This window comes from Brassica napus, chromosome A3 (genome assembly GCF_020379485.1).
Source record: "Brassica napus cultivar Da-Ae chromosome A3, Da-Ae, whole genome shotgun sequence".
Lineage (NCBI taxonomy): Eukaryota > Viridiplantae > Streptophyta > Magnoliopsida > Brassicales > Brassicaceae > Brassica > Brassica napus.
This window is the reverse complement of record NC_063436.1, coordinates 4,363,408-4,382,217: the sequence shown is the minus strand read 5'-3', so window position 1 is coordinate 4,382,217 and position 18,810 is coordinate 4,363,408. Positions and strand designations below refer to the sequence as shown.

Genomic DNA, 18,810 nt, shown 5'->3' with positions numbered 1-18,810 from the left:
CCTTGTATAAGAAAGCTCCCAAGTGGATAATATTAATATGGGCCTTAATGGGCTTTTAATTGGCTTAAGTCAAATGGGCTAGGGTTTCGTCTCCTCTTCTTGCTTGGTTCATCGTATAAGTCACACTCAACCCCTTTCTCTTGCCTGCCGTCCTTACAGCATCTGAGGAAGTTTGCCAAAATGAGGTTTGTATGCTCAAAGCTCGATTTCATTTTCTTCTCCGTTACAAGTTTAGAATCATCTTATCATGTTTGCTAGTAGCTCCCATCTGTAATCAAATTGACTAGTGTTGATTTTGGATAATCATAGATTAGCTTTAGGTGAAAAAAAAATGATTCTTTACACACAAAAAAAAGTATTGTCCTTTTGTATCATATGTGTGAATGTCATCACTCTCATGAGTAGATTAAGTGTTTAGCTTATTGAAAGTTTGGATTTTTTTGTTGGGAATGACGCAGTAAGCTCCAGAGTGAAGCCGTGAGAGAGGCGATATCCTCCATGATCACTCACTGCAAGGAGACAAAGCCACGCAAGTTCACCGAGACAATCGAACTCCAGATTGGTCTCAAGAACTACGACCCTCAAAAGGACAAGCGGTTCAGCGGTTCAGTCAAGTTGCCTCACATCCCAAGGCCTAAGATGAAGATCTGCATGCTCGGTGATGCCCAGCACGTTGAAGAGGTAAAAAAGCCTTTTTGCTTTCACTCTTTTAGGAACATGTTAAGAAGCTAAGCAAGTGTGTTTTGGTGGTTTTACATAGGCTGAGAAGATTGGGTTGGAGTCTATGGATGTGGAAGCGCTTAAGAAGCTGAACAAGAACAAGAAGCTTGTGAAGAAGCTAGCAAAGAAGTTCCATGCTTTCCTTGCTTCTGAATCTGTTATTAAACAGATTCCTCGTCTTCTTGGTCCTGGTCTCAACAAGGCAGGCATGTTTTTAGCACCAAACCTTATCCTTTTTCATCTCTATATTATTTACCATATTATTCACTCTTTTGAATTAATAAATAAACAGGAAAGTTCCCTACTCTTGTGAGCCACCAAGAGTCTTTGGAAGCCAAAGTGAATGAGACAAAGGCAACAGTGAAGTTCCAGCTGAAGAAGGTTCTTTGCATGGGTGTCGCTGTTGGTAACCTTGACATGGAAGAGAAGCAGATCTTTCAGAATGTTCAGATGAGTGTCAACTTCCTTGTTTCGCTTCTGAAGAAAAACTGGCAAAACGTTAGTAAAAAAGCTTTCTTCTTTATCTTCTTCCTCCATCATCCTCTGTACATTTTGTTAGTCTCTAACTCAAAGAGTTGTTTCTTGTTTGCAGGTGAGGTGTTTGTACTTGAAGAGTACAATGGGTCCACCAAACCGTGTGTTCTAAGAAGATTATCTCGAAGTTTCGCTTAAGATATCATCTTTAAGGCTGAGAGAGATTTGATTTTCATTTCTGTTGTGAGCCTTCTACTTCTTGGATTAATTTCAGAATCCTTTTTTGGTAGGTTCAAGATTTTCTTTATAAAGACAATTTTATTTCTATTTTGCTATTATGATTAGTGTTTTTTGCCTTAAGTTTTTCAAGATTTGCGATTTCGTTATCATTATCGTTATATAGTGCAGTACGTCAAATGATCTTATATCACAACAAAAATAATGTATAATTTGATTTTTCTGTCTCGGCTCTCTGTATAGTCAACTCAGTCGTAGATTCACGTAAAACAACTAAACAAATGAATAAGTACGTCTTCAAGTGTTACCAAACACTGGGAAAACAAATGACAGTATCAGTTACAATTTCTTCTTTTAAAAAGAAAAATGCATAGTCTAGTGGACACTTCCACAGACACAATTCATCTTATGAATTACACTCTAAGGTACTTTGATCTTAGTGGACACTTTCTTTTAGTGAAATGTCTAGCTTAACCCTCACCTCTTAGTGAAAGTGGGTTTCATGAATTCTCTAACCAGAACAATTAGTTTTTCTAACTAGTAACAATAAAACAAATAATATATTTTCAGATATTTTTTACTTGAATGTTGAAAGAGTCGATCTCTTTTTTCTTTCTTATTTTGTAGATTCCAAGAAACAAACTCTAGTTTTATCTCTCTCCCGACTTCTTGTAGATCTAGAAACTCAAACCTTCGCCAAACCGTAATCAAGTTTCTAAACATCAGATCCTCTCCGGTGATAGTCGATTTTGTCATTAACCACAGCCAGCCACCGTTGATTGAGAAAAACCCGCCATGGAAGGTGAGTTCCGTTTCGTACTCTGTCTCTGCCGCCTTTGTTTCTTCATCTTCCACCCACAGCCACCGTTAACGATTTTTCCTTTTTTCAGATTCTGCAGAGGACGCCGTAGACCACCGTCTTCCCGTGAGACTCTTCGCAACTAATTCATATATGAAAAGTTAGTTTCTTGTCTGATTGTGGTGGTAGATGCCGTGGTGGCGGATGTAGATACGGAGGTAGAAGACGTGAGGAGGAGGATGTGGTTGTGGATGCCGTGATGGTGGATGCTATGGTGGTGGATATGGATACAGAGGTGGAGGACGTGAGGAGGAGGAAGTGGTGGTTTAGTTTTGTCTGAGTTCTCGATATAAACCTCAACTCTATGTTCTTCTGTTTAAATCTGTAGAAATGTTTTATCCTTTATTCCTCAACTCCGACATTCACTCGCCACCTATCATTGATTCCTCACCACTTCACAACTTGTCTGACCACTGCTCGTCGCACAACCACACAATCCCCGTCCACACATCGCCCGAACACACACTTCGCAACCACTCCACTCCTGACCACACATCGTCCGTCCACATAACCTCTGACCATAAAGCTGCCTAACAGCTGACGCCTAACCATGACTTACCCGACCACAACTCACCCAACCACAACAACCTTAGCAACCCGTCTCATGTCGCCATACACCTAATGGACACTTTTTGTTTTGTTCTTAATGTGCCTTTCAGCTTATGTCTATTCATGTACTTTAATTCCACGAACTGAGTATGTGTGGCTCTTTTGGTATTTAACTAACATATTACATATTCATGTCTAACTTCATCTCATGTCCACAGCTGCGTGTCCACTACAAAGCTAACCACTGATTCAATACACACACAACGGCTTCGCATGCATCCATGTCAAAGTAACGGCCTTGCCCACCAAATTGTGTACACAGAATTTGCCCACATAAAATTTTGTAACATTTTCGTGTCCATATAAATTGTATCCACAGAAAGTTGTAAAAAGAAAAAAGAAGTTTGTAACGTTAGAGAGTTATAGCGAAATCTGCTTACCTTCTCTCGCACCATCTACCAAACACCTTCATAGCACTGGCATATTCGCTGCCGTTAGATCTTTTTAGCTTTTAAACAGATCCAACGACCAAAAACAAATAACTTTATCCCATAAACTTACTTTTTTACTTAACCCCTTTATCATTTATTGCAACTGAACGGAAACTTAAGAATTTTAAGTTTGACTCTTTAAAACTAACACACTTCTCTTTAGACAAAAGGATGGTTATTTTTGTCTGAAAAATTACCGCTGGCCAAAGAATGTGTACCAACTAGAGAATGTGTCTGTTAGGTAAAACAAAAGTCACAATGTGTCTCTCAACGTAACTCTCTCCTGATTAAATATAACTCAGAGGGTTTGGTTTGCAACTCTTTCATGTCGAATTTTAAGTGGTCCAAAACTACTAAATCAAGTATAAATAAAGTAAAACATCACATAAAATTTTGAATGTTTATGAAAGACATATTTTATTAGTCTAAACTAATAATTTATAGTAGACATATTTTATGAAAGACAATTTATTCGTCTAGACATATTTTGAATGTTTATGAAAGACATGTTGAATTTTGAAAACATATTTTATGTGTTCAAAACAAAAAATAGTAGTCTAACTCCTCAAGCTTGTCCATAAAACTTGCTCTAGCTGCCTTCTTTCTTAAGTCCATAGCTCAAGTTTACCAGGCTACTATCGAAATTTCAGTACGATCTGGCAGATCAATGCAGTAATGTATGTGAAGTAGTATAATTGTATCTGAAGTTTATTTCTCGAGTACGTGTGTAATGAGGCCACGGATATGTATATTCATAAAGTAGTCTTCCCAATCAATGCATTTGATGGAGTCGATTAATTTGTCTATCCCTGTGCCTTCATTCTTGATTCGTAATCTTTCCAGGTTTCTATCATCGAATCTGCATAAAAATAACATCAACAAGAAACAAAATTAGCTGGAAAATAAAGTTTTAAAAGCTATGCTTTTCAAAATAATTAAGCATTCACCTTACCTTACAAGTTTATAAAGATCTTTAAGCCTTTCATTGATAAAAAATACGTCTATTATTTGTCTTTTATAAATTATTCCAGAAGAACGACATACCATATGTATTAAAAAAATCTATAATATTATATACCATTCAAAATAGAAGAAAACTAATGTTTTTTTTTTAAAAGGAAGAAACTAATGTTAAAAAAGGGAAAGTTGAAGGAAATGTGAGAGTTATGTTGAACATACATGCCCTTGAAGATTACATAAGGCCTGTAAAGTTTCACCATTCTCATCGCTATATTAAATCTACGATTGTGAACTTCATATTTCTCCCCGAGTTGCGATGGAAAAATTAATCTAAGTAATCGCAATATCTGAAACAAAAAATATAACCGATATGAGAGGATGCATTTTAAAATTACTGCTCTTCATATAAAAATGTATTTCACGTACGTACGTGCAATTTACATAAGTATACCTGTAAAGGTAATTTATAACGAAGGCTCGTGTAGACACGAAACCTAGCCATTGTGGGGAATATTTTAACGTTTGGGACAATAGGCAAGCCATTGCGACCGAGCAGAGGGCTCGCCAGGAAAAAACGATTTAGAATTTCATATATCTGTTTATACATCACCGGGTTCTGATAAGATGAGCCGACATGGTATATGGTATGACTCCCTGACTCACGTGAATGTTCAGCTGCGGTCACAATCATTGCGTTTGCCACCATATCGACGGGTATCTTGTAATATATATACATGCATTTTCACGTTAGAATCAAGCTAGTAATAATAGAATCTTAATTTATATTTTCCAATATTGGTAGTGTGCTTAGTGAGCTTACAAGATCACATACTGCCATATCATCAACAAGGAAACACTTTAGCAGTCCCTTTCTGAATGAAACAATCACACTGTCTATGGTCCTTCATATATACACAATAACCACAAATAAGTTGAGTTAGAAAAACTCAAAAATATACTTGGATGAACAAATATTTAAAAATCAAATTAAAAATGATTAATTAGATCAGTGATAACTTACTTTATACCTTCAATCCAGCCGGGGAATGGGTCAGAGAAAGTGCTTGTGATAATTGTGGGACGTATGATTACAATAGGCATAGATTCTCTACAGTAGCCAAGAAGCATTTCTCCCATTGCTTTCGTGAAGACATATGTGTTTGGCCATCCATAAAGTTTTGCCCTAATTAAGATTTTATACTATATACCTCAGCCTCAGTTAAGTTATTTCATATATTATAAGATTCTAGTTTTAGCATTTGAAATAGTACACAAACCTTTTCAATCCGAGATCTTTCATGGCTTGTTTGGTTTCTTCTTCTGAATAACCTAGTTTCTTGAGTTGTTTCAGTTTCTGCTCTACCAATAACATTTCCGCATCGATATCTACCTTGTTTTTGCCATTAAGAGTTTCTCCCATAGCAAAAGGTTTCTCTAGTATGAGTCCGGATCTTTCCCCACAAACATAGGCTAGAAAATAAAACAATATTTATATAACGTTGGTAGACATAATTACTGCTTATCTATCAATTTGGTTATAAAAAGGTTTAAATGATTCACCAGTAGATACATGAAGAAGCAATTGTGGTTTTGCACACTTCTTAGCAAAGTTAAGGATATTGAGAGGTCCAAATGTGTTGATCCCAAGAGCAACATCATATCTTTTTCACATACAAAAACAAAAAACAAAAGCTAAATAATAAGGGAAAAATCGCATAAAACTTTTAGAGTGACACTTACTAGCAATTTAAGCCTTGAATTTTTTCACTAATATTTTTAACCTTCAAATTGATATTTGTATCATAAAAAACTTCCAAAGTAAAATGTTGACCTACTAAACAGGTAAAATAATGATGTGTCAGTTTTTTTTTCAAGAATAATTATTTAGTTATTAAAATAAACAAAAATTAAATGAAAACAGAAAATTAAAGAAAAATCAGAAAATTTAAATAAAAAAATTAAAGAAAAACTCAGAAAATTAAAAAAAAATAGAAATTAATTAAATATTAGAAATTAAAAATTAATGAAAAATTCAAAAATAAATCAGATCAAATTAAAACACAGAAAAAAAGTCATAAATTTCAAAAAAAAAATTGAAAATTCAAAAGGGCAATTCTCATAAATAGACCAATTTCAATTTTTGGTCACAAAAATAGAACACAAGGAAGAAAATGACCAAAATATTTCATTTAATATGTAAAAGGACACTAATACCATAGATATATATAAAAAAATTAATTTTTTTTTATAGTTTTAGATTATATGTTTTCAAATTCGAACGTTTTATATTATTTTTTTAATTTTCTTTTTTCGATTTTTTTTTTTATTTTTTTTTCAAATTTTCTTTTTGTAATTCGAAAATACTATTTGAAACTATTTTAAAAAATTTTATTTTTAAATTTTTAATATTTATTTTTTATTTTATAAAATTTTAAACCTCAATCCCAAATCTCCACCCTTTAACTCTAAACCTTAAGATTTGAATTAGTTAACCCTAGGGGTATAAGTGTATATTTACCTTTTTAATGAAACATCTTGGTCATTTTGATTCTTAGAGTCTATATTTGTGACATAAATTTTTTTAGTGCTATCCTAGGATATTTCTCAATTCAAAAGTTCAGAAAAGTTTTTTTTTTTCCCCTTTTCAACGATGATGGTTGGAACCTATCATTGGAGATATGCCAAAAAGTTGTGATTTTTAATGGTTATGTTAAAAACCATTATCGTCACTAGTGGTATATTTGACATTTTTATTGTCAACGATGATATGATATATTTTAAAAAAAAAAATCTTGTAATAATTTTTTTTTTTGAAATTTTGAAATTTCTAATTTTTTGAAATTTATGAAATTTTTATTTAGTTCATATGTATTAATCTTATTTATTATAGAATATTTAGTTTTTATTTAATTTTCCGAAGAAAATATATTCAATTTTCTGATTTTGGTTTTGGTTTTACTGAACTTTTATTAAATTTTCAATTTTTGTTTAATTTTCTGAATTTTTATTTAACTTTTGTCTATTTTTTTAATTAAATAATTATTTTTTGAAAAAAGTCTAATACATCATTTTTTACCTGTTTAACATGTCAACTTTTTATTTTGGAGGTTTTTTATGATGCAAATATCATTTTGAAGGTTAAAAGTGTCAGTGAAAAAACTTCAAGGTTTTTCGAGGTTTTTTGAGGTTTTTTATGCGATTTTCCCAATTAATAAGGCAATAACAAGAGATATATGTTATGTCATTTTCTTTACAGATTAAGTAAATATAATACCTTTCATCGAATCTCGTGGTGGCAGCAGAATTCACAATGATGTCGATCTCTTGCATCATATCTTGTAAGAAATTAGAATCTCTGATCACTCCCATATTGTTTAGTGATATGTCACCCGGAATAGGAACAACTTTCTCCGATATTAAAGCGTTTAGACGTTCATCACCAACATTCTTTCTCAACACCCTAAATAAATCTTTCTCGAAAACCTGTTTACGAAGTAATCAGACCCGAACATTCAAACTCGTACGATTATTTAACGAAAAAGTTTGGTCAAACGTGTGTAAATACACCTCACTGTGTAACCGTTGCTTCGCGGCCTTGTTGTCGGATGCTCTTACGAGGAGGTAAAGCCTCCTCACCTTTGGTTGCAATCTCAGAACTCGCTCCACGAAAACTATTACAAATATTGATGAACATACTATATTTAATGACAAATTAATGGTAATAATTTCTATTAAACAGGTTCATGCTCGAAATATATTCAACTGAGATATCATGGTATATGATAGTATAAAGATTATTACCTTTAGCAAGAAAACCGGATGCGCCAGTGACGAGAACTGTCTTATTCTCAAGAAACTGAACACAACTTGGTTCCATAGTTGAAACTCAAAGACCTGAATGGAGAACAAAGAGGAAGTATGAAATGTTTAGTTGCTGAGAACGTGTGATCCTAGCTATCCGTACGTAGCACTATATATAACACATTTATATATAATTTATAGCACCAACCTAATATAATTCAATATCTATTAAACAAGTAAAACGTGATGCAATAAACCCTTCCAAGTTGAAATTAACTAAATACTAAAAAATAAAATAAAAATTGATTCTTAGATCGGTTTTACTATCAAGAATCTCATGTTAGGATCGATGTACCTGTAATACTCGATTCCATTCGCCAACATCGAGACCTACTGAAACTATTATTAAAGAACTCTGCAATGCCATTAGGCTTATATATTATCGAAGAATAATGCCTTTTGATATATGCTAGTTTCTCTATCGCTTTCTCAGTGGTGGTTCGAAATCTTCTTGCTATTAAAAATCTTTTTTATATTCAGACCTTGTTCGAGTTAATACTCGATTCCATGCTTCCTATTTGCAACAACTTCATCATCAACAACAACCAACTAACAACTACCTTCAATTACTCCTTTATCAAAACTCAATTCCTACCAAACTTTTTTTCTCATATTAAAAGCAAAATTTACTAGATGTAGTAGTTAGCGACCAAAAAAGGAGACCTCTCTAATGGAAACTTGCTTTTATTTCTGATAAGCGCATGTTTGAAAGGTACCTTCCTTGTTGGTTCTGAGTGCAACCAATCTCATTTTTGTACTGTATCAGTTATTTTATTCGTTACTTTTTTACCATTTGTTTTTTTTTATTAAATAATATTGTTTATCAATAAATCTGATATCCGTAGCATAATTATCTGTGCATCTTAAAATTATTTACGAATTACAGTAGTGGAGTTATTAATATAAATAATGTTGCTCCAATGTTTACTCCGTTGATTTCTTGCATACAGGAACTACGGAGAATACTGAACAAAGAATTACCTTTAGCGAGGAAACCGGAAGCGCCATTGACAAGCAGTGTCTCGTTCTCGAGAAGCTGAACAAGATTTGGTTCTATAGTTGAACTCAGAAACCTAAGTGAAGAACAATTAAGTGAAGTGTTTATTGAGAATGTTTGAACCCAGCACCATAAGTCTATAACACATGCCGGCCAGAAGAAAAGAAAATTTGGTATGTGGACTCCCTCGACATGGTATTGGATCAAATGCAACGTTGGTATCTCTTGGGATAGCAAAAAGAAGATTGGAGGTGCGGCTTGGGTCCGGAACTATGAAGGTTAAACTTTTACTCCATAGTAGTCTACCCTATGTTACAAAAAAAAAAAGGAAAAAAGTAGTCTACCCTTTGGAGAGTGTTGTGAATACAACTATTGCAAAATGTACACCTACACGGCCCTACTTAAAGCATCTCTAATGTATGTTTTTATATTTTCTTCTAAAATAGAGATCACTATTATAAAGATGGATTCTCTCCAATGTATAAAATATAAAGATGTGTTATTTTCACCTTTAAATATAGAGGTAAAAAGTAACATTTTTTTATATTTTCTATAAAATAGAAAAAATTTATTATAGAGACATACATTGGAGCAAATTCACCTTTATAATAGAAATTTTCTATTTTAGAAGAAAATATAGAAATGGAAATAGAAGTGGGTTTGAAAATCTCGTTTACATGAAAAAAAAATCTCTAATCACAATGGTCACCTTGTAGCCTTCACGAGAATAGGTCTTCGTTTCCCACGTGAAACACATTGTACTATCTCTTGACCCAATATTTATATTTTTTTCTCTTGAGCCAACTTAATTAGTGGGGGAAATGGGCAACACTCACTATCTTATGATTACAATTATTAATTATTTATTATATATGAGTCAAAAATATAAATGGCCTTAATAATCATCTTTTTTTTTGTAACTTAGCCTTAATAATCATTCCCTTATATATAATTGAAAAGTATATGCATATGCGCTAACGAGATTTTAATTTGATGGGGAATCGTTATAAATCTACAAACGAAATGGCACAATATATTATTAGCAAGTCGATATAAAAAAAGAACCACTCTTAAACTCTTCTTTGACATGTATTTTCATAAATGAAAAATAAATTACTCCGTGCTCCTCTCAAATTTTTAAATAAATTTCAGGCATAATTATTTCTTTGCATGGGTGATTAATTATAACTTTCTTCGACGATCGTGAATCCGTGATGAATCAACTTTTTCAATGTTCGATTGGACTATTAGTCTAGTTACTTACATGTCAAGTCTTCATAACCTTATTTTCTTGTCACTTACTGCTCACGCAACTTGTTTGACAACTTTAATGCAAATTCGTTGCTGCAAAACCCTACAAGCACGAAATTTTTTGGAAAATTTACACCTAATAAATAATTCATAACCGAGTATTGTTCTTTTCTTTTCTTTCGTTACGGAGAAAATAATCTTGTGTTTTCTTTTATCACCGAAAGGCAAAAGAACGCGAAAGTCCCACATCGTTGAGCTGAATCAACGCTCCTCAACTAAGTTTATCAAATAACTTGAGTAGTTGAGCTTGATATTTATAGTGAACCATCTTAAACTAAGGATAAGCACAGTACCGTGGATTCGAAAACCGAACCGAATCTAATTTAAAAAGGTTGTACCAAACCAGAAAATCCTTAGCTTGTAACATATCCGAATAGATTCAAAATGGTCTTATCTACAGAATTTGATCCAAACCCCATATAACCCCAAATATTTTGAGTATCCAAAAATATCAGAACTACTATCAAATATTTAAATATATCTAATGCTATATAGATTGATATCCAAAATTCAAAATACTCAAAATATAAAAAAAATATCCCAAATACCTACTAGTTCTCTACCCAAATATATATCCAACCGAATAAAATTTTATATTATTTTAGATATTTAACATACATTATTTAAATTTATATGTTGTAAATTATTATTACTTTTAAATTTTAAGACTTTGAAATCATATTTGGGTGTTTTAATTTGTTTACATAATTTAAACGCATATAGTAACAAACTGAATCCGTAAATATTCGAACCTAACCCAAACTAAAAAATTTAATTCCAAAATAAAATTTTAATTTGTAGTCCTACAAAAAAATCAAAACTTAGAATAAAATCAAACCGAACTCAAAAGAGTATCCAAATTAATTATGTATTTCTACTTTAAAGTACCGAAGCCACTCATTTCTTCAGGAAAGAGTCTCGGGTGACCCATTTCTCAAGTATAAGACTAATTAAGATCGCAACATACTTAAAACGAGTTATTGATGTGGACCACTTTCAAGTTGCACCTAACAACCCATGATGGTGTTTAGTTTCCGTATTGGTTCATCTCTCTGTTTTTTACAAAAAAAAAATTAGATTAGAGAAACCCTTAATGACTGGTTACTTAGGTAGGTAACCCCTAATTTATATATCTGCCCAATTAAGTTTAGGAGATGAAACTGCTCTATACTAGTCATGGAGATGAAACTCATCATAGTATCCTCAATTCTCCGAACTGGTCCTTGACTTACGTACCGTGGCACAAATTCCCATCTCTAAGCAACTGAATCGTTATCTAGCTAGTGTTTTTTTTTTTTTTTGAAAAAGGTATCTAGCTAGTGTTTTATATTTAAAATATCACTTGACTGAATATCACAGAGCTGATCAATGTAGGTTTTTTTTGTAAGTTCACTATCCCGGGAACAGGCCTGCTTATATACACTTAGACTAGGTGATTTTCTCGTGTTCATGCACGAATATACATAAAGTAAATATATTATAATAATTTATTAAAATTTTGTTTTTAATTTTTAATTATTATATTATTGATATTGTAATCAAAATGTATGGCTTATTTTTAACAAAGTTATGTTATTTTAGTTAGTCAATTAGACGTATAATTTTGGATATATAATATCTCGATTTTGGCTATTTTTTAGATATATTAGATAACATTTACTTTTCCGATTCAACTAAAATATTTTTGTTACACAGATTATAATTTTAATTAATTATGTTATTTCATTTAGTTTGATTCTTGTCTTAGATTTATAAATATGTTTTAGTAAGATTATGCATTACTTAATATATGTTGTTTTGAGAATCAAATAGTAAAAGTACACTAAAGTGTTGATAGATTCAAAGTCACATAAATAATACTTAATTGTAATAGTTGGTCAATATATTTAGAATATTATTTGAGAATTTCATATGTATTTAGTAATATGTTGAGTCGTTACATAATTTATATGTAAAAAGTATTTTATAAATAAAATATATGGGTTTTTATTTAATGTATGGCTGTATAAAAAGTTTGGATTGGTCTACTTACTCATTTCGTGGGTATATTGTGTTACATGTATTCCGTCAAATTCAAGTATAACTATTTATAATCTAATTCAACAAAATTGTATTCATTGTTTTAGTTTGTTTTTTCATATTAGATGTGTAAATATATTTTAGATTTCTTAGTAAGTTTGTACATGTTAATTTTCAAAAATAAAATTTAGAAAAATAAAATGATGATAGACACAAAGTTGCATAAAAACATAACCGGTAAATTTTAAAAGGGAAGATTAATTATTTAATATAAAGTTTATTTTTTCTAAGCTTTCCTTTTTATGAAATCACATTATATATATAAAATATTTTCGTTTGAATTTTTGTAAATATTTTCTTTATCATATATGTTATTTGAAAAAAAAGAACTTAAATAAAAAAAGAAAGATTAAATTAAATTTTATTCATTAAAAGATATCTTAGTTTATATTATTTAAATGATTTTGGTAATAAATTGATAAATATATTGATTTAAATAAAATACTTAATAATTTTAAAATATGTATTATGTTGTTTAAGATTATCTTTTAAAAGTAAATATTATTTCTTTACTTTAAAATCAGGATTATTTTGTGAACTTTATTTATTATGAATTACACTATATATAAAAGATATTTTAGTTTTTAAATTTATAAAAAAAATTATTATATAGGTTATTTGAAAAATAAAGAAAAAGGAAACCTAAATAAAAAAGAAAAAATAAAATAAAATAAATATTTAATAATGATAATTAGATATATTTGATTCATTAAAGGTATCATCGTAATCAACCACTGTGAGAGCTAACGTGAGTGCAACACGTATGAAACTGAGTTTCCAAATAATATTATAGAGATTAGAAGTTTCAATCTATTTTTGCAAGATCGATCACAAGTAAGAAAAATCCAAACAAAATTGCCTTGATGTTTATATAAATAAATAACGTGTATTTGACTATTTGCACAGATGAAGAAAAAAGGAAAAAAAAGGGTGTCATCTGGGTGGAAGCACCGTGGCCTAATGATCAAGGTTTAAAGGCTTTTACACTCAGGTCTGGTGTTCAAACCCCATACAACGTAATTTTTACAGGAAGATGTCTGAGTTTCAATTCTTGAAGAAGACGAATTATGCACAAAATTTGAGAAAATGCTTACAAGAGATTTTCAGCATGGTGCAAGGAATACCGTCAAGAATGGATCTCATATGGCTACTCATGGTAATGCAGTCAGGCGTGGATCTTCATAAGGCATGTAGAATTGTCGGTTGTAATATCGTCTATGTAATGTTTCTCATCGTTTGTAATAGCATAATTAATCAGACAAAAAAAAAGTGTCATCTGTAATTATGACAAAAATCGTTACACAAACTTTAATTTCACAATACTAGCTGTCAATGGCAATTTTACTATATACCTCCCAAAATTGATTCTTTTAAACATCGTACATTTTTGTATTAAGTAGAAATTACATATGACGAACATCTTGACAAAGAAAATTGTCTTCTACAAAACTAGGAATTAGAAACATGAGTTAAACCTATAAAGTACGACTAATTTGTATTTGTTTAAAAGAAACATAACTATATTATAAAATTGGCAAGCTGGATTGAAAATATGGAAAAGTCAGGGAAAAGAGACGATTTTTGTTTTTTGGTGTAAGAAAAGAGACGGAAATTTGACACCAAGACGAGGCTTGACTCGTTCAATTGGCGTACGTGGCTCGTAAAAAGCTTACTAAACAGTAAACACACATTACAACGAAAGTAATCGAACACACACACACACAAGAAAATCCTTGTCTTTCACAATATCCGACAAAATGGAATAATAAATATAAAAGAAACCTTAAAACGCGTAGAACTTTTCTCATTTCACTCGGAGAAACCAATCAACACCTTCTTTAATGTCTATGAGTTCTATATTTAAGAAGCAGATAGATTTGTCATAACATATCTACAATACAGAGGTTTCCTTTTGTAGCAAGTCTATTTATCAAATATAAAAATGGAGGAGGACCTTACAACTGGGTTTCGCTTCTATCCCACGGAAGACGAACTGGTTGAGTTCTACCTACGAAACCAGCTCGAAGGAAGGAGTGGTGACTCAATGCACCGTGTCATTCCCGTTCTAGATGTCTTTGAGGTCGAACCTAGTCATCTTCCAGGTACGTTACCCTCACTAAAAATGTAGCTTCAACCTCCATTATGGCGTAATATTACTTGTTGAGTCATAACGGCATAAACAAGTTAGGTTTTGTAGCACGTAGACTTCTTTATTTTAGTGTTGTATATATAGTTGCCATTCTTCGGTTCAGGCTACTCAGTTTTCTTGTTTCAGAAAAATAGTTTTTGGTTAACTATATCTTTAGTTTTCAAAGTAAACCAAGGTTCCTTCTGTGTGTAATTTTCCGGGTTCAGATATGAGATAAATAAAAAATCATTAATCGTAATGGTAAGAGTACGCTGTTTGGTTTTTAGATTAAGGTTCTACGTACTGTTTTTTTTTGTCACCGCGGTCTTACGTACTGTTTAATTCAGATATATTTGATTTATTATGATTGAACATCCTATGGAATATAAATAATAAAAACTCGTGATAATGATTGTGTGTGTGGTCTGTGGAACGTACCCTCTTTGTGGGGCTTTGCAGATCTTGCGGGAGAGAGATGTCGAGGAGATGCTGAGCAATGGTTCTTCTTTGTGCCAAGACAAGAGCGCGAAGCAAGAGGAGGCAGACCGAGCAGAACCACTGGTTCAGGGTATTGGAAAGCAACTGGATCACCTGGTCCAGTCTTTTCCAAGGATAACAGAATGATTGGAGTCAAGAAAACTATGGTTTTCTACACCGGAAGAGCACCAACAGGAGGAAAAACAAAATGGAAGATGAATGAGTACAAAGCCCTTGACGATAGAGGCAACGTTTCCGCAATCCCTAAGGTTGCATGTATAAAGTATTTTTTAATACGATTCTTGATACAAAATGTTAGAAACTCTTTAATATTTCCTTTTTCAATGTAGTTGAGACATGAATTCAGTTTATGTCGTGTCTACGTAACATCAGGAAGCTCAAGAGCTTTTGATAGACGCCCTGTGGGAGTTCGTCAGACAGGGACAATGCTTACAAATGATGTTGCAGTTGCTGAGACATCATTTACTGTGGGAACCTCACCAGAAATTTCCATGTCAGGAGGAGAACATGTTGATCTCTCTGTGGACACAGAGATGGTGGATGGTTTAACTGAACCAATCTGGGAATGGGAGCAGCTGAATTGGCCTTGAATCTAAGAAATTCATAAGCAAGCACATTAAAATTACTAGTTATTACTTATTACCATGGGTTATTACATTACTACTAGTCGAGTCTATTACCACCAATTATTTTTGTTTTCCTTGTAACGTGATAATTTGAATAAGAATAAATGACAAAAGATGATATTACATTTTTTGAGAAAATATAATGATTTTTTTCTGTTAGCTTAGTTAAGAGTCTTAAGACAAATAATCAACAAAGAGGAAAAAATATGAGATAAAAGTAAACCGAGGATCGAAAATCAGTGAAAATATTATATTTCATATGTTATATAATATATAACGATTAAGTGTTGTATCTGTTTCATATTAAGTGATATGTTTAAAATTGTTTCATACAAATAATTTTTTTTTTGACAACACATTAATTTTTTTGTGTGTCTAAATAATACATTATTTTGTTTGATCATGTTTATTAATGAGTTAAGATAATATAAGTAAAATTGAAAAATAAATTTTAACAACTAAAACAATCTTAATATAAAACAGATATATAGAGTATTATAGCATATAGGGGGGAAGTAGAAAAGTGGTAGAAAGCTCTTTTCAAGAAAGAAAAGTAGAGAACTAATTTACTTGAGCATGTTTGCAAAACCAGCTGGATATAAACTTTAAATAAACGAAAATAGCCAAAAGGACAGATTTGTTTTATTATGTAGAGAAAGATCGATGACTGTGGAAGAAGACTACAATGAGTCTTGGTCGTCGTCGCGTGGATAGTTTGTCACTTGAGCAAAAATACAAAGGAGGAGAATATTGGATCACAGTCAATGCTCGAAGACTAAAATGTGTTTTTGGTCGTCGATTGTTTGTCCTTCTCCAATACACTATACATTGTTTTGGGTTTCAGAATTAATATAAGTTAACATACTAATTAGCATATGATTAGGACACTAAAGTTCATAAAGGGCGCAAATTTTTTCATATGTATTTTTATTTTTATTATAAAATCATATTAGAGGGTCCAATTTTGTAAAATTTAGTAAAAGTTTTAACAAAATATAAAATTTGAGGGTCCAATTTTTGTGTGTGTTAGAGCCCATATCAACAAAAATAATTTGCAGGCCCAATTTAGAAACTCTCCTGATGCTACCACTTGAAATTTTTATAATTTGAGAACATTTTGATAAAATAGAGGATGAAGTAGACCAATGATTAAATGCAAAAATTGGTTTTGTTGCGCTCCTAATTTGGATTTTGGAAAGACAAAAAAAAGTTTCACCCAATGTTTTAAATATTAACAAAATTTGGTTTCATACAAGAGGAGACTAGAATCTCTACCTACGAATTAGACAACAAAAAAAAAACCTTCAAAACAATATCAGCAGGATCAATTTGATAAAAATGTGATTCGATCTTTCAATCCAAATTACTAGTAGATCAGATTGTGCAATGGTACGTTTACTATCCATTTAAAAGTCATGGTTCAATTGTATAGGGTTTAAAATGTTAGAAAACAATATGTAGGTGACTATCAAACATACAATAACAAATAAAGGGGTTTTATTCCAAACGTATTCTCTTATTATTAAACTTTTAATTAAAGACTCGGCTTGGATCGCAGCAAAGTCGACGCCGGAGCAAGCGATCAACCGTTACGTGACTTCTCCGATGGCGATCATCTACGCGGTTGTGGCGAGGGCCACGGTGGTGCTAGCGGAATTCAGCGCCGTCACGGGAAACACAGGCGCCGTGGTGCGGCGGATCCTCGAGAAGCTTTCGCCGGAAACCGCCGACGAGAGACTCTGTTTCTCGCAAGACGGTTACATCTTCCATATCCTCAGATCCGATGGTCTCACCTTTCTCTGTATGGCCAACGACACCTTCGGAAGTAAGCCTCACTTTCTTAATTGCCATGGTGATTTTGAAAGTCTCTGATTGATTCAGAGTCTTTTGATTTTGATTGAATGAGTGTAGGGAGGATACCGTTTTCGTATTTGGAAGATGTTCATATGAGGTTCATGAAAAACTATGGGAGAGTGGCGCATCATGCTCCAGCTTACGCGATGAATGATGAGTTCTCGAGGGTTTTGCATCAGCAGATGGAGTTTTTCTCTAGTAATCCTAGTGTTGATACTCTCAATCGTGTCAGAGGAGAAGTCAGTGAGGTTAAAGACTGTTTCTTTGTATTGTTCTCATTGAAAAGGCAGACTCTTTTGGCGAAAGTTTTTCACTTTGTCTCACTTGTGTGTGTTGTTTACTAGATTCGATCGGTGATGGTGGAGAACATTGAGAAGATAATGGAGAGAGGTGATAGGATTGAGCTTCTTGTTGATAAAACAGCTACGATGCAAGATAATTCGTTTCACTTCAGGAAACAATCAAAGCGCTTACGCAGAGCGCTCTGGATGAAAAACGCTAAGCTCTTGTAAGGATCTCTCTGTCTCACTTGTAGATTCCTTGGATGAGTTCCGGATCATTAGAATGAATTGGTACTGGGTTTAAACGATGCTGCTATTATTGTTTGTGTGTTGACAGGGTGGTGTTGACGTGCTTGATAGTTCTCGTGCTGTACATCATAATTGCATCTTTCTGTGGAGGCGTCACTTTACCCTCCTGCAGATCTTGATCTCTGAGTCCCTGTCGAAGGTAATGATGCTTCCAAAAGTTTTCAACCGGAAACAGATCACTGTTTTTGTAAATTAAGATCTGAGGTTACATGTCATTGTCTTCCTCGCTTATGCAACTCTTGTAAATGTTACAATGATACAGAGTTTTACAAAACACTTTACCTTCTGCTTCAGAATTTGTCACTTGAGTGAGTTTGTTCTCTGTACTTCCAAAAGCTTTGTCCGGTTTGTCTTTATGAATCTTGCATTTGCATTGTTTGTTTATGTTGTTAAAATTACATGATTTTTTTGGTTTCACAACCTCTCTTGGTTAGATTCTCTTATATACCTGAACTGAATGAGATTCAATTTAATCCTTCCTCTATGGATGACCTCAAGCATATGGGAGAGAAGATGACCTCTTTCCAGCTATGCTTAACCACTTTAGGCACATTAGCACCGCATGGAACCGGTTGA

General features: G+C 32.6%; 4 protein-coding genes across 5 annotated transcripts; 3 read left to right on the top strand and 1 right to left on the bottom strand.

The window, feature by feature from the left end:
- The first annotated feature begins 58 nt into the window (after nt 1-58).
- Nucleotides 59-1,521, top strand: LOC111214554 (60S ribosomal protein L10a-3). Its single transcript, XM_048771979.1, has 5 exons — nt 59-185; nt 459-681; nt 761-926; nt 1,013-1,218; nt 1,313-1,521. The coding sequence occupies exons 1-5, from the start codon at nt 181-183 to the stop codon at nt 1,364-1,366; spliced, it is 654 nt and encodes a 217-aa protein (XP_048627936.1). The 5' UTR covers nt 59-180; the 3' UTR covers nt 1,367-1,521.
- Nucleotides 1,522-3,681: 2,160 nt separating this feature from the next.
- Nucleotides 3,682-8,645, bottom strand: LOC106419780 (putative fatty acyl-CoA reductase 7). Of its 2 annotated transcripts, none has more exons than XM_013860609.3 (11): nt 8,447-8,645; nt 8,092-8,184; nt 7,858-7,961; nt 7,565-7,773; nt 5,851-5,951; nt 5,568-5,760; nt 5,312-5,473; nt 5,111-5,192; nt 4,721-5,008; nt 4,510-4,637; nt 3,682-4,189 (listed from the first exon to the last, which is right to left on the bottom strand). In XM_013860609.3, the coding sequence occupies exons 2-11, from the start codon at nt 8,165-8,167 to the stop codon at nt 4,039-4,041; spliced, it is 1,494 nt and encodes a 497-aa protein (XP_013716063.2). In that variant the 5' UTR covers nt 8,168-8,184; nt 8,447-8,645; the 3' UTR covers nt 3,682-4,038. The 2 variants fall into 2 exon arrangements, with proteins under 2 accessions (XP_013716063.2, XP_013716064.2); XM_013860610.3 differs by having other exon boundaries at nt 4,742-5,008; nt 8,447-8,643.
- A 5,701-nt stretch (nt 8,646-14,346) lies between these two features.
- On the top strand, nt 14,347-15,918 carry LOC106419662 (NAC domain-containing protein 90). The gene is made up of 3 exons (XM_013860472.3): nt 14,347-14,640; nt 15,126-15,412; nt 15,494-15,918. The coding sequence occupies exons 1-3, from the start codon at nt 14,481-14,483 to the stop codon at nt 15,752-15,754; spliced, it is 708 nt and encodes a 235-aa protein (XP_013715926.1). The 5' UTR covers nt 14,347-14,480; the 3' UTR covers nt 15,755-15,918.
- Nucleotides 15,919-17,240: 1,322 nt separating this feature from the next.
- LOC106419520 (vesicle-associated membrane protein 714) lies at nt 17,241-18,651 on the top strand. The gene is made up of 4 exons (XM_013860321.3): nt 17,241-17,615; nt 17,702-17,892; nt 17,989-18,152; nt 18,263-18,651. Exons 1-4 carry the CDS (start codon nt 17,396-17,398, stop codon nt 18,351-18,353), a joined length of 666 nt encoding a protein of 221 aa, XP_013715775.2. The 5' UTR covers nt 17,241-17,395; the 3' UTR covers nt 18,354-18,651.
- Nucleotides 18,652-18,810: the final 159 nt, after the last annotated feature.

Bases quoted from the DNA above. Each gene is read 5' to 3' on its own strand.
- LOC111214554 (XM_048771979.1), top strand. The intron at 682-760 runs GTAAAAAAGCCT...GGTTTTACATAG, and splicing joins ATGCCCAGCACGTTGAAGAG to GCTGAGAAGATTGGGTTGGA. The intron at 1,219-1,312 runs GTTAGTAAAAAA...TCTTGTTTGCAG, and splicing joins TGAAGAAAAACTGGCAAAAC to GTGAGGTGTTTGTACTTGAA.
- LOC106419780 (XM_013860609.3), bottom strand. From the start codon at position 8,167: ATGGAACCAAGTTGTGTTCAGTTTCTTGAGAATAAGACAGTTCTCGTC. The intron at 5,952-7,564 runs GTATTATATTTA...TATGTGAAAAAG, and splicing joins ACCACGAGATTCGATGAAAG to ATATGATGTTGCTCTTGGGA. The intron at 5,009-5,110 runs GTAAGCTCACTA...ATATATTACAAG, and splicing joins ATATGGCAGTATGTGATCTT to ATACCCGTCGATATGGTGGC.
- LOC106419662 (XM_013860472.3), top strand. From the start codon at position 14,481: ATGGAGGAGGACCTTACAACTGGGTTTCGCTTCTATCCCACGGAAGAC. The intron at 14,641-15,125 runs GTACGTTACCCT...GGGGCTTTGCAG, and splicing joins CGAACCTAGTCATCTTCCAG to ATCTTGCGGGAGAGAGATGT. The intron at 15,413-15,493 runs GTTGCATGTATA...TTTTCAATGTAG, and splicing joins ACGTTTCCGCAATCCCTAAG to TTGAGACATGAATTCAGTTT.
- LOC106419520 (XM_013860321.3), top strand. From the start codon at position 17,396: ATGGCGATCATCTACGCGGTTGTGGCGAGGGCCACGGTGGTGCTAGCG. The intron at 17,893-17,988 runs GTTAAAGACTGT...GTTGTTTACTAG, and splicing joins TCAGAGGAGAAGTCAGTGAG to ATTCGATCGGTGATGGTGGA. The intron at 18,153-18,262 runs GTAAGGATCTCT...GTGTGTTGACAG, and splicing joins ATGAAAAACGCTAAGCTCTT to GGTGGTGTTGACGTGCTTGA.